Source organism: Sus scrofa, chromosome 1 (assembly GCF_000003025.6).
Source record: "Sus scrofa isolate TJ Tabasco breed Duroc chromosome 1, Sscrofa11.1, whole genome shotgun sequence".
Taxonomy (NCBI): domain Eukaryota; kingdom Metazoa; phylum Chordata; class Mammalia; order Artiodactyla; family Suidae; genus Sus; species Sus scrofa.
The window spans coordinates 9,127,643-9,141,878 of NC_010443.5; the positions used below are offsets into that span (position 1 = coordinate 9,127,643).

General features: G+C 48.7%; 1 protein-coding gene across 2 annotated transcripts in view; it reads right to left on the bottom strand.

The window, feature by feature from the left end:
* SNX9 (sorting nexin 9) overlaps positions 2,718–14,236 on the bottom strand; it is a 108,664-nt gene continuing 97,145 nt past the window's right edge. For both annotated transcript variants that reach the window (XM_003353171.4, XM_021086441.1), the window contains 5 exons: positions 12,309–12,385; positions 10,598–10,687; positions 7,648–7,762; positions 5,478–5,569; positions 2,718–4,251 (listed from right to left, as the gene is read on the bottom strand). In XM_003353171.4, coding sequence (XP_003353219.1) covers positions 4,204–4,251; positions 5,478–5,569; positions 7,648–7,762; positions 10,598–10,687; positions 12,309–12,385 — 422 coding nt within the window. In that variant the 3' untranslated portion in view covers positions 2,718–4,203. The remainder of the gene's footprint in view (positions 4,252–5,477; positions 5,570–7,647; positions 7,763–10,597; positions 10,688–12,308; positions 12,386–14,236) is intronic.

Below are 14,236 nucleotides of genomic sequence, written 5' to 3' on the forward strand. Positions count from 1 at the left end.
TGCCATCCTCCCCAGACAGCTACTCCCCCTTCAGAAACAGCTCTTGGCCTGCTACTGGGCCTGAGGACAGACTGAAGGCTTAACCAGGGACCAGCAAGTCACCGTGTGACCTCGGCTGCCCACTAGGACCTCGGTGTTCCCTGACCCATCAGCCACAACATTGGGGGTGCACAGTAACGCTCTGTCATCAAATGAAACCTATATGGTACATATGTGATCCAGCCTGAGCAGGTCAGGAAAATTCAAGTTACACAAGGAAGTGGCCCAAATGCCATGGTCCCCACTCCCACTAAGCTGCCTTCTCCTCGCAGACACACCTACTGCCTCAGGGGAGCTCCTATGATAAACTGAAGAGGAAGGAAGGAAGCCTGGGCCTGGCTCACAGAGGGTTCTGCCTGGTATGCAGACACTGCCCCCAAGCGGTCAGAGGCAGCCCCACAGCCCCTCCCTGGACACCCTGAAGGACAAGGCCATGGAAATCCTCCCAGAGGGCGGAGCCTGGACCAGTGCACCTGGCTGCTCACTTTCCTTGCAAGCAGAAACGGCCTGACCTTGATTACCTATCAATTCTTTTAAAACATTCTTTTAATTAAAAAAATTTTTTAGGGCTGCACGCACAGCATATGGAGGTTCCCAGGCTAGGGGTGGAACTGGAGCTGCAGGTGCCAGCCTACAGCACAGCCACAGCAACAAAGGATCCGAGCTGCATCTGCGACCTACACCACAGCTCACAGCAACGCTGGATCCCTGACCCACTGAATGAGGCCAGGGATCGAACCAGCATTCTCGTGGATACGAGTCAGATTTGGTTCCTCTGGGCCACAACTCCCTAAAAAAATTTTGTGACTGAATTACAGTGGATTTAAAATGTGTTAGTTTCAGGTAGCACAGCGATTCATTTACACATATATACACACGTACGTGTGTACACACACACATCCTCAGATTCTTGTCTATTCTTTTCCGTTAGAGGTTATTACAGGCTCTTGAGTTTAGTGCCCTATGCGGTACAATGGCCCTGGCTGTTTGTTTTATGGAGGGTCATATATTCTAATTTATCCCTCCACCCTCTTTCCTTTCTGGTAACCATGAGTTTGTGGGGTTTTCTGTAATTTTTTTTCTCTTTTTAGGGCCATATCCACAGCATATGCAAGTTCCCAGGCTAGGGGTTGAACTGGAGCCACAGCAACATGGGATCCAAGCCGTGTATGCGACCCACACCACAGCTCACAGCAACACCAGATCTTTACCCCACTGAGCGAGGCCAGGGATGGAACCCAAACCTCATGGATGCTAGTCAGGTTTGTTATCACTGAGCCACACCGGGAACTCCAAGTTTGTTTTTTACGTGTCTGTTTTGTAAGTAAATTCATTTCTATCATTTTTTTAGATTACTCACATAAATGACATCATACACCACTTGTCTTCCTCTGTCTGCCTTCACATCAGTCAGTATGATAATCTCCATACCGTTCTCCATAGAGGCCGCATCAGTTTACACTGCCACCTCGGGTGACTAACAAAATATCAATTCCTGTCCCTCTGCTGGTCTACAGGTATTAATTCTAAAGACAGAAACGCTCCCACCCGAGGGCACAGCAATGATTCCACTCAACTGGAAGCTGGCACGGCCACCCAGCCACTTTGGCTCTTGTGTCCCGGAATCAAGAGGAAAGAAGGGAGCTGCTGTGCTGGCTGGTGAGGCTGCCGCTGCCCAAGGGGAGAGTGGACCCCACTCCACCCTGGGGGAAAGGTCAGGGGAGCATGTCTAAGGAGATTGCTTAGGGCATCTCTTCATGGTCCCAGCCCCTGAGACCAGGGTCAACAGAAACCACAACTCACTCCAGGCGGGAATATGCACAGTATGGAGCCTCCTGAAAAACTAAACTGTCACCATGTGACCAGCAATCCCACTCCTGCGCATATATCCAGAGAAAACTAACATGAAAAGACACACGCACCTGGATGTTCACAGCAGCACTATTCACGACAGCCAAGACACGGAAGCCACCTAATGTCCACACACAGAGGGGTGGGTAAAGGTGTGACACACACATGCAGGAATATTACTCAGCCATGAAAGAGAGTGAAATAATGCCACCTGCAGCAACAGGAATACAAACGGCCCATTCTCTTCAGGAGAGAAGGTCTGGGTCATCCCTTCAGGGAAAGAACCACAACCGTGGGCACCTGCGGAAGGCCAAGCGACCGTGGTAGGGGTCGTGGAGTAAGGTGGGTACAAACACCAGCCGTGACGTGACACACAGAAACGAGCACTCTGTCGTGAATACTTCCTTATTTTGTTCAGCATGTGTGTGTATGAAGCAAATACCTTTGTTTTTCCCCTTATTCTCTTACCGTGTCATGTAAGGTTTTTACAGCACAGAATTGTTACAGGGTGTCCAGAAGAGTAAGACCACTTGAGGCGTGAAGACACACGCTCAGCCTGTAGGTCTGTAGGTTGTCTCTCTAGAGACCCTAACACGCTGGGCGTCGGTCTGTTTCCTCACAGCTCTTCGGGTGACTGGGACATGATTCCAGGATTGATAAGGAATTAGAATTATTAATTCATGTCAGGAGAAATAAGTATTGGGGAAAAACTCACTACCTGGACTCTTTTCAGCAGCTGGCAACAAGAAACAACCATTCCCTCCTCCCCCCAAAAATCACACAAAAACACCAACAAGTGTCTTGAAAAAGTGCTTGAGAATTTACTGTACAGTTTTTTTTTTAACAATTTATTTATATATGTTGGCTTCTACATGCTCTTACATTTGTGTAAAACATTTATACATATTCTTTACAATTTGTACATATATTAAATGGCTGTATCATAAACACTGCTCTATGAGTTTTTATAAAAGAAAAATCAAGTGGGGAAAATTACTTATAAAACAGGAACAAAAACCCGTGATACTGAGGAACAAGACGTTCTCATTTGCTTTCCACTTCTACTTAGTTTTTGGTGTCACTTTTTTTGTGCTGGCCCAAAATTGCCATTTTCTAGAATATAACCAATCGGTCAGAAAAGTGAAAGCGGGGGGGGGGGGGGGAACGGGACGATGCAGTAAGGCCGCTGTGGAGAACGGGCGTCCGCGGGAGGCGCGTGTCTGCGAGGTTTGCTTTGTGCCCCTCGGCGACGTCCTAGCGGTGGGGACGAGGGTCTGCCGCGTGGGACACAGTCGGGCGCCGACTCTGCGCTCCTTCTCCGACGCCAGGCTGGGGGCGGCTGCGCGCAGGGCAGGCCGGCGGCCTCCGCATCGGCCCCTCGACGCGCCCCCTGCTGGGGACGGGCGGCTCCTCCAACCCGCGCCTTGCTCTTCGGGCAAAGGCCGGCTCCTCGACAGTCACGCAAATCGCCAACGGTGCTTTCCCCGCACTCCTCACCGCGACTCGGCCCCAGCGCCGAGACGAAAGCGAGTGGGGGGCAGTGGCCCCGAGGAGCAGGCTTCCAGCACGCAGGTCACAGGCCGCTCCTGCCCTGGGAGCAGGGGCTCCCTGCGGGGAGTCTTCCAGCGCCCAGCACGCCCTGCCCGGGCGCAGGCTGAGGCCCTTCAGAAACTCTGCGGGGTGGGAGGCGGGCAGCGGGCCGGGGAGCTGATCCTGGGCTCCTGCCCAGCCAGGTCCTCTGAAGGGACATGGGCGGCCCACCCACTGGGACTTGGGGTGCCGGGCCGGGCCCCAAGAGCCCCTCTGCTTCCTCCCTCCTGAGTCATAAATATGTCAGTGAAAGGCATGTGGGTTTTCCTAAATAGACAGGAATCCCAAAGGGCTAGAAAGAGTTATAAAAATATACAAACATATATTTTTTATTCTGCATATTTCATATTTTTAAGAAAGCAATTAGTAATCTGACATTGGGTAAGGACTAGAAGATCATGGGTGATTCATAAATTAAAATTTTATGTAAAATATCAGTGAGGGAAATCCCTAATTTTCCCTTCAAAATTCTGCTGACTTTAAGTACTTTCCAAAAATAGACAACTTCCACCGGCTTAGGCGATGGATGTGGAAGGAACAAAAGAAGAATATCCCTAAATAACTGATGCATTTAGGCTGGTTTACAAAGTAAATGCCATTTTTTCAACTGTTTCTTTTTGGTTTTCTTTTCTGTTTTTTGGATGAGGGAAAAAAAAATTACATTGCATTGCCCCAAGTCAGGAAGAAGCACTTCGGCAGCGTGTCTTGACGTGCTGTCCGCGCCTACATCACCGGGAAGCGGCCGAGGGCCTGCCTCAGCTTTTCCGCGATCTGGCGAGAAACACAACTGTGTCACTCCAGCTGTGACGTCAGTGACTCTCCTATTTCCATCTCTTATGAGTTAAACATTAGCAAAATTCCAATATTTTAACTGGTCTGGGCCCCCAGACCCTTCCAGCACCAGGCAGTGCAGAGACCCCCTCAACCCCGGGGGCGGGCTGCTGGCGGGGGCTCCCGGGTGGCAGGAAGGCCACTCCTTCCCGTGGCAGGCGACGAACCTGGCCTCTCCCGGAGCAGCATCTGCAGCCCCTCCGCCTGCCCTCAGGGAGCTGGGGGACCGGGTCTCTGCGCTGGGCCCACTCCGCAGCCTTCCCGGGCATCTGTGCAGTCCTGAGCCTCGGGGGACCAGCAGCCCCCGACCAGGCTCTGCCGCTGCCCCACAGCATGGAGACAGGTCGCACCCTCACCTTGTCCCTGAGACCAGCTGTTTCCAGCCACAACCGACAATGTGCACGGAGCAGGTCAGCGCGGCTCCCTGCTGAGGACGGGCGGTGAGCACCCAGAGACGACACAGGCGAGGGCCTACAACTGGGGCTTGCCCACCACTGTCCCTGAACACACAGGAGATGATACCACGGAAAGAGCGGGAAACTGCGGAAGCCGCTCGGCAGCCAGCACGTGGTCGATGGTAAAGCCACCGAACCCGTCATTCCCATTTACACGCTACACACTCTGGCAAACGACAAACCGCTCTGCGGAGGCCACGTGTTTCCACTTTCATTACCGGTTCCCGCATGAAACTAAGGTCTCCCTCTCCCTCTCCTTTTAGTTCTCTTTCTGCAGTTCCTTTGGTTCAACTGCAAAGACCCCACTCTCCAACAAAGCCGGCCTGTGCCGCCTGAGCGGTGCCAGGCTCCTTCCCCAGCTGGGAGCCTGTGGGCGGCAGGGTGACCTCATCTCATTCACAGTGTTCCTGAGCGCGGGGCGGGGGGACGGGACCACACAATAAGGGCTTCTTGGGGCCCCACATCCAGCATCTAATACCCTTTCTTGTTAAAAAAACAAACAAACCCAAACATACCCTTTTTTAACCCAGTGTTGTTCAAAAGGAGAAGGCAGAGGTGATGAAAAGAGATTAGGAACCCCCCCTGCTGACTATTTAGCCTCCTTTGCTTTATTACTTGACTTCCCAGAGTCAAAGCAAGAGAGCAGGGATCCTGCTCCCCCCCCCCCCCCACCCATGTAGGCAGAGGCCTGGCGGTGGCCTGGCAACTCACCGTCTCGTAGAACTGCACCTGCTGCTCCAGGTACAGGCGGATGACACTGTTGTAGTCATAGATCCGGTTACTGTGGAAGTGATTCATCTCGGCTACAACCAAAGCAAGAGAGCGATCAGCTCCCACCACCCCGTGGGACCACCCTGTGTCTCTGCCCTGTTCTGACGGATCATCAACTGGGTTTAATCAGGTTGGCCTGTGCCAGTTCCAGAAAAAATGTTTTAAAGAGGCTAGATGAACAATGGGAATAGCTAATGGCAAACGACTTTCCAGGAGATGGGTGATTAGTGCTGATTTGCATGTGAAATCCTCTAAAACCCAACACAGATCCTCACCCAAAGAGCGACCACCGTTTGAGCAGGAAACCAGCTCGGTCCTGCCGTCTACACAGGACTGCAGTGCAGAAGGTGCAGAGTCTGTTTACAGGGACCTATTGAGGCTCCCGCTGGGCCCTGCCACATCCCGTTGCCCAGAGGCCGTCCAGGTGGCTTTATCAGGTGCCTCTGAAAGGCTGGGCAGAGGAGGGAGCCACACAGGAGGCCCTCTTCCTTCGGAGTGGAGCTTCATGCCGCTGAGAAGCAGGGCTGCTGGAACTCAGCCTCTCACCAGGCAGGGGTCGGAGGCCCCCCTCATCTTTGCAGAATACATGGATTCAGCAGATGAGGCCCTTCTCAAAATCCGCCTCTCAGCAGGCGCCCCCCCCCCCCCCAGTTGCCACTGGAGACCCCGGAGAGGCCCCATCAGTGCTCCACCCGCTTTCCCCTTATTCTCTGCGCCTACAAAGCCAACGGCTGGCATAAATTCCTACAAAAAGCTCATTGTTTGGAGTTTTACGTTGTTATCTGAAGTTGTACAAAGCTTCTCATTTATCTGTTTGGATGACCTCAAGCACAAGTTCAAAACCAACTTCCCCATTTAAAACCCTTCAAAGCCCAAAGCTTCAATCAGGCGTCCCGGTCCGCCCCAGATCGCCCGAGTGGCCCTAGTTCTGGCAAAATCTTTCACCTTCTTCTCTTCTCCCACTACTTCCCTGGTCCTGACAGCTGTCCCTTGGAAAAGCCCCCACACAGCACCTCATCTTCTCTGGGCCCTCAAAAGCTCAGATGGCAGGAGCCAGGTCTCTGGTTGAGGGGGCTGATGTCAACCCCCAGTTTGCACCCCTCCTACCCCGCAAACCTTCTCCCTTGAGCAGTGTTTTTGGTTTTTCCATCAGCACCTTTTAATTGTCTTCTTAATGCCCACAGTAACTCTAGACTCTTGGCTTTCAAGGCCCCCCACAATGACCAGAATCCCACCCCCACCCCCAACAACCTGCAAGTGTGTTTATTCCCGAAGGCCAATCATCCAATCTGGCGCCGTTGTCTGTGTGCATGTTTTGTGCCCTCTAGAAACAGCCGACCCCTCCTCCTCTGCCATGTATGTTGTAGCCACAGGACAACTCCGTTCATTGTCCCTGTCTGCCGGAAAACACTAAAAAAAACTGTCTTCTTTTTACTAACAGTCAAACTATGCCCAAAATGCTCTGTCCAAACTCCCTTCACATTCTATGACATCGGGGCCTGGAGGTTACGTGCTGCTCAAAGCTGAACTCTGGATCTAACACAGTGTTAGGATGGGGCTGCTGTTGAAGGTCATAAAAGGAATCTCCAAGTTCTCTGAGGTTTAATCGAGGTACAGGTTTTTGTTTTTGTTTTTTTAGGGACAAACCCCTGGCATAGGGAAGCTCCCAGGCTAGGGGTTGAATCGGAGATAGAGCCACTGGCCTACCCCACAGCCACAGCAACTTGGGATCCGAGCCATGTCTGTGACCTACCTCACAGCTCATGGCAACACCGGATCCTTAACCCACTGAGCAAGGCCAGGGATCAAACCTGCGTCCTCATGGAAACCAGTCAGATTCGTCTCCACTGAGCCACAACGGAACTCCCAGGGTCAAGTCTAATCAAGCTGTCATTCACGGTTATGTCAGGTAAATGTGTGAAAAAGTAAATAAATACTAAAGCTTTTCATTAACACTGAGATCCTGCAAACAAGAGGCTTATGAAGATATTTTAATCAGTTCTAATTAGTTTCACTGCTGTTCACATTTGAATTTCTCTCCAGCAAGGAAAACAGAAAACTTGCTAGGGAAAAAAATCTCCACTAGCTGCACATGGACCTCTTGTCTTACCTTGCAATGCATAAGACATTGTGCCAACGCGTTTCACCATGTTCTGTTTGTCCTGTGGGGTGATCTTACTAGTTGCAACCAGCTTATCACTTTCTTTCACTTTTTCTATTGCTCCCTGTGAAATATAAAATTAGTGGCATTAATAAAACCTATCTAAAAGAATTAGTCATTAGTTTAAAATATAACAAAGCTACCATATTCTATAATTGACTTGTTACTAAATAGGAAAATGTCCCCATAAAATAAAAACAGAAGGAAAGCATGTAACTTCCTCTAAGTCACGCGGGAACAAAAAGGCTGCTATTCTCTCAAAATATAACTAAGGTAAAATCTCTAATTTTATGCCAAAACAAAGCAGAAAACTAACTAGCACTCTAATTCTGTAATATTTACAAGCCATTGCCATGATAAGAGCAGCACGTAAGAGGAGAACAGGCACTAGGTTTAGGATGTCATTTTTTTTTTTTTTTTTTTCGGTTGCATTCACGGCATATGGAAGTTCCCTGGCCAGGGACTGAATCCAACCTGCATTTTCAACCTAAACCACATCTGTGGCAATACCAGATCCTTAACCCACTGTGCCAGCCTGGGGATTGAGTCACCAATGCCACAGAGACTGTGCCCCAGTGGGAACTCCCTGGGACATCATCAGAGACAGTCTAGCACACGTGCACAGGCACTGTGTCTATCACAGAGTATTTCATAGGCTGGTGCTTAAGTGCACTGACCCTAAGCTTTACTGTGACTTTGGTAAGAAGCCTGAATTAATCTAAAATCAACGCTTAGATGGAAACAGCTGTGAAAGTTGCCGACACGTCCACGGCCGCAGCATGACAAGGCGCAGCCACCGAAGCGGCCTGGATAGAAGACCTCGACGCTCACGCCCAAGTCAGGCTGCCCGCCAGAGCTCCAACCGCAGGCCCGAGCTCACTGTTCTGAGTCTTTCAATAACTGAGATTTTAACGATTTTATCCACCTGGTTTTCCTGGGATATAACTGACAAACACCGCTCTATGAGTTCAAGGTGCACAGCAGAGCGAATGTGACATGTATTTGCATGTGTATCACAGAGCAGAGTGACTACTACGGCAAAAGCATGTTCACATCTATCCCCTGAGACTCACAGGCGTTTTTCTCTCATGATGAGAATTTTTAAGACCTACTCTCCCAGCAATTCCAATTCTCAGCAAGAAAGCAAAATCACTGTCTTGAAGAGACAGCTGCCCTCCCATGGCCACTGCAGCACGAGTCACAACAGCCAGGCCAGGGAAACACGTGCGTGTCCACGCTGTGCCAGTGCGTAAAGAAGAGTCCTGAGTTTTATGCCAAGTTCTCTGAAGCCGCACAAAGCTTATTTCCCTCTGCTCCCCCTGCACCATGCCTCCACCGTAAAGCTGGATGCTAGACTGCCCCCATGCCAGGGTTATGAGGGTGGGAGACCGGCTTTGTAGGGATTCTCTCAATAAATCCAAGTATGTCACACCATCCTAGAGTACAATAGCCGATAAAATGCCCACGGGTCTGAGGCCATACAGATTTTGAAAGGAGAGAAAAATAAACCAGAGTCAAAATCTGAGGACACCTCAAACCAATCTTTTATTTAGTTTAAAAAAAACCCCTTGTGGGAGTTCCCGTCGTGGCGCAGTGGTTAACGAATCCGACTAGGAACCATGAGGTTGCGGGTTCGGTCCCTGCCCTTGCTCAGTGGGTTGACGATCTGGCGTTGCCGTGCGCTGTGGTGTAGGTTGCAGACGCGGCTCGGATCCCACGTTGCTGTGGCTCTGGCGTAGGCCGGTGGCTACAGCTCCGGTTCAACCCCTAGCCTGGGAACCTCCATATGCCGCGGCAGCGGCCCAGGAAATAGCAACAACAACAACAAAAGACAAAAAAGACAAAAATAAAAAAATTAAAAAAAAACCCCTTGTGATGGGAACTATAGTTCCCTTTTTATGAATAGAAACATAGAAAATCAGTATTGACCATTTAAATTTTTTTTTTTGTCTTTTCTAGGGCCGAGCTCTAGGAAGTTCCCAGGCTAGGGGTCTAATCAGAGCTGTAGCCGCCAGCCTACACCACAGCCACAGCAACGCGGGATCCGAGCCCTGTCTGTGACCCACACCACAGCTCACGGCAACGCCGGATCCTTAACGGTTAACCCCTGAGCAAGGCCAGGGATCGAACCCGCAACCTCATGATTTGTAGTTGGATTCGTTAACCACTGAGCCGTGACGGGAACTCCAACCGTTTTAATTTAAATTAGGAAACCCTTCTCTGGCTCAGAGACAGAACATCTTATTTCATCTGGACAGGAAGGCACCTTTGAGAAGCTTCCAGGCAGCGGCAGAGTCTCGCTCATAGATGGGGAAGGATCACGCCTGACCCCGCCTTGAAGACCAAACACCACGCCTGGGCGCCTCCATAAAGGACGAGCTCTCATACATTCAGCTCCCTCGGAATCATCCTTTTTTTTTTTGTCTTTTTTTGCTATTTCTTTGGGCCGCTCCCGAGGCATATGGAGGTTCCCAGGCCAGGGGGTGAATTGGAGCCGTAGCCACCGGCCTACGCCAGAGCCACAGCAACTCGGGATCCGAGCCGCGTCTGCAACCTACACCACAGCTCACGGCAACGCCGGATCGTTAACCCACTGAGCAAGGGCAGGGACCGAACCCGCAACCTCATGCTTCCTAGTCGGATTCGCCAACCACTGCGCCACGACGGGAACTCCGGAATCATCTTTTTATAGAACAAAAGACACTCCGACATGCCCCGTGTCGCTCAGCGCTTTAGGGGACGTCACTATTACAGCACTTGCAGCAGTGCCGGCTGCTCTCAGAAAGCTGCTCCTGACGGGGGGCTGCAAGGGGAGAGGGGCGCGTCCAGGCGGCCGTGCACCCGGCCCCAATGCACCCGCACCCGGGACGTCGTCCGTGAACTTGAGGGACCGCGTTACCTTGTGAGTGCCGATGATGTCAGGGAAGCAGCCGAGGAACCCTTTATACTCATGGTTACATTCCATCAGGAAGTGGAGGTCTTTCTTGGGCTGTAACAAGACGCAGACTGGTTATTCCTGACGGAGGAATTAGGGCAAACAAGGACCGCTGCTCTGTCTGAGGACTGTACCAGCCAAATCCACCAGGCACTACGTTACACAACAGAGTGTCAAGCACTCAGCCTCGTTTCCCTATAAAATCATCCCCAAGACTTCTGTATTCTCATCATCAGTTGTGAAGAAAACAGTAAAATAATTTTTAGGTTGGTTGGTAAAATCAGATATTTTTGAGGTGGCCCAAAATACCACACTGTGAGGAAAAAAATTAGTTCATACTGTATGTTAACATATAAGCAACTAACGTGTTACAGTTTAATGTCTAAATTTCAGCAAGAATAAACATTAAAAATCTGATAATCACAAGCGGCAACTTTAAAATTTTTCCGGATTATCTTTTTTGGATTATCATTTTTAACAGTTACGGTATGTATGCAATTTTCAACACTTATCTTTTTTTTTAACAAGTATCGGGACGGTAGTTTACGGCCACTTGAACGTACACGCACACAAACATGTACTTCAAGAAGTCATCTGAAAAAGGTTTTTAAATTTAGGAATTTGAGACAGCTTAGATGTTATTCCCCTTCAGAAAACTTCATTCGTTATCTATAAACGTGACTGAAATTCGGCTTCTAAGGATGCCAGTAAAATCCACGTGGCTGTAACAAAACCGGCTCTGTGCTGGGAACAGGACCAGGTGCTCTCCCTTTGTCAGCTGTCGGGTCCTGAGGTCCTTGCAAGGTCGGGGCTACCACGGCCATTTACCAGGAAACCAAGGCTCACGGAGGATACGTGAGGGTCCAAACGGGGCGTGAGCGAAGCCTTTTCCTGTGCGTTCTAGCCCCATGGTGGCTAAAAATGGACCCAAACCTTCGATACTGGAAGGTACTTGCATTCCTTTGATGACTTTTTTATCCATCACTTTAACTTAGCCTAAGAAATACTATTATCAGATGTAATTAACAAAGATACACAGGGATAGAAGACAATAGCCATTTGAAAAGTCTGTCTTACAACAGGTTTTATTTTATTTATTTTTGCTTTTTAGGGCCTCATCGGTGACATATGGGGGTTCCCAAGCTAGGGGTCCAATCGGAGCTGCAGCTGCCAGCCTACGCCACAACAACTCGGGATCTGAGCCCCACCTGCGAGCTACGCCACAGCTCACAGCAGCGCCAGAGCCGTAACCCACTGAGCAAGGTCAGGGATAGAACCTGTGTCCTCATGGATACTAGTTGGGTTCGCTACTGCTGAGCCACGGCAGGAACTCCTACAACAGGTTTTAAATTAAGTATATGGATTGGGTAGCATGAAAATCTTTTTAAAAAAAGTTTTATTGAAGTACATTTAATTTACAAGCCTGTTATAATTTCTTCGGTACAGCAAAGTGGCCCAGTCATGCATACACACACATATCCATTCTCCCTCAGATTCTTTTCCCACTAGATGATCACAGAAAAACTGGCCAAGTTCTCTGTGCTGTGCAGCAGGTCCCCGTTGGCCAATCTTTCCATGTACCTCAGTGTGCATGTGCCAGTCCCCAACCCCAGCCCATCCCGCCCACCCTGGGTAGCACAAAATCTTCGTCGGAATTGTATGGTTATATGAATACCTGTTCTGCCACTAGGCTGGCAATTTCTTCGTAGGTCTTTCCTGCTTCTGTTATTGCATCATTGAGATCTGTTTCACCTGAAAATCATCAGAGGCATGTGAGTGGTTGTAATTTATGTTTCTTCTTCATTTATTTAAAAATTTTATTATAGAAAACTTTAAACTTATAAAAACTACAGAACAGTAGTGAGTCCTCGGCTACCCATCATCTGACGTCGCAGTTAACAGCCCATCTCTTAGCTGACCCCCAACTCTCCCTTCACTGGTCATATAACATTTTGTCCATACATTTCACCTCAAAGACAAAGGTTCTTCAGATAAAAAGGACAATACCAATCTCACACCTAAGACAAGACAGCTGGTCCTGATCGAAGCTGTCCAGCTAGTGTGCAGCTGCCTCGTGTCTCCAAACAAGCGGGCTGCTTGAATCAGGATACAAAGAGGGCCCACGGGGCACAGAGCTGACGTGTTCCCCGTATCTGAGGGTCCTTTCCCCCCATCCTTCTTTTTTTCCCTGCACTCTTCTTTCTGGGAGGTGCTGAGGAAACCGGGTCATTTGTCTTGGTACGGCGTCTGTTGTGACGCCCGAGTCTCTGGGGTGATGACGGCCCTCTGTCCCCTGTGTCATCTGGATCTCTTATTATAACAGGTTTGCAAAATGGTGCTATTCCACTTCTATCACTGCTTCATTAGCTAAAATACTTCTATACAGAGAAACTTCCTTTATCAACGTTTGGGTTACCCTGAGGTATCGGAACAGGAAGAGCAGGTTAAATACTTCTTTCTCTTTACAGTTTGCAGAATAACAAGTTGATCCTCTTCCAGTCTCCAAAGGTAACTGAGGTTCACTTTTTTTTAGAAAAGTGTCCTTGCAAGTCTGGATTTAAACATATTTGATATGCTTCAACCCACTATAATTTCTGTTTCCATTAGTGCTTCAATCTTCTCTGCATCGGTCGGTGGAAGGCTCTTCAGATTGGCATCTGAGTTCTTTTGCTAGGAACTCTGGTTCATTTCAGGAGGACATAAAGTTTAGAAATAGCCATGTGAGTGGTGCTGGGGGTGCTTCTTGCTATTGGACTAGAAAATTGTTTCTAGGCCTCTTCAGTGAACAGTGCAAGGCAAATTGTCTTTTTTAAAAAAAGAGGAAAATACAATAAACTCATTGATGTTTTGGAAAAACATTTAGGATTTTAGTGTTTTTCTTAATATATTTAAAGAATAAAAAAATTTTTTTTTGGCCCCACCCATGGCATGCAGAAGTTCCTGGGCCAGGGAGCAAATCAAGCAGTGGGCTAAGCCACAGGAGTGACAGCAACAGGGAAGTCCTAAGACTTCTGATTTTTATGTTTATCTCTCTCATTTAAAAAAAATCTTAGTTCCTAATAACAGTAATAAAGTTATCTATTTGCTTTGCCCTACGATATGTAAAATAGTTTTAGAAGTTTTAGAACAACACCAAGATTACATTGCTAACTACGTGGTTATAGAAAACAAAATTTTAAGTTTTTCTGACCGTAAGACATCTGCTCCTCAGCCTAGGTAGTCAGAATACAATTTTTAAAGGTGATCTGAAGTAACCCCTCTCTGTGCAGTCATCTTGGTGTACCACGTCATTTGTTCTGTTTTGCTTTCGCTTTTTAGGAATATTTTACACTGTGATTTAAATTTGCTTTCTAATAATTACGTAAAACAGTCACATGGTTCTAAAGTCAAATCTACGAAACAAAACAATCACAAGTCTAGTTTCTATACCCATTCTTATCCTCTTCCAGAGATAAACATTTACATATTTTACTCGATTACACTTCCACAATAATCTCTAAGAAATGCCTCTCGGACGTGTGCAGAGGCCATGCTAATAACCTCGGCATTGTTCCACGGACCGAGGGAGCATGGCAAGTCATACTTGACACAATCCGAAGCGTC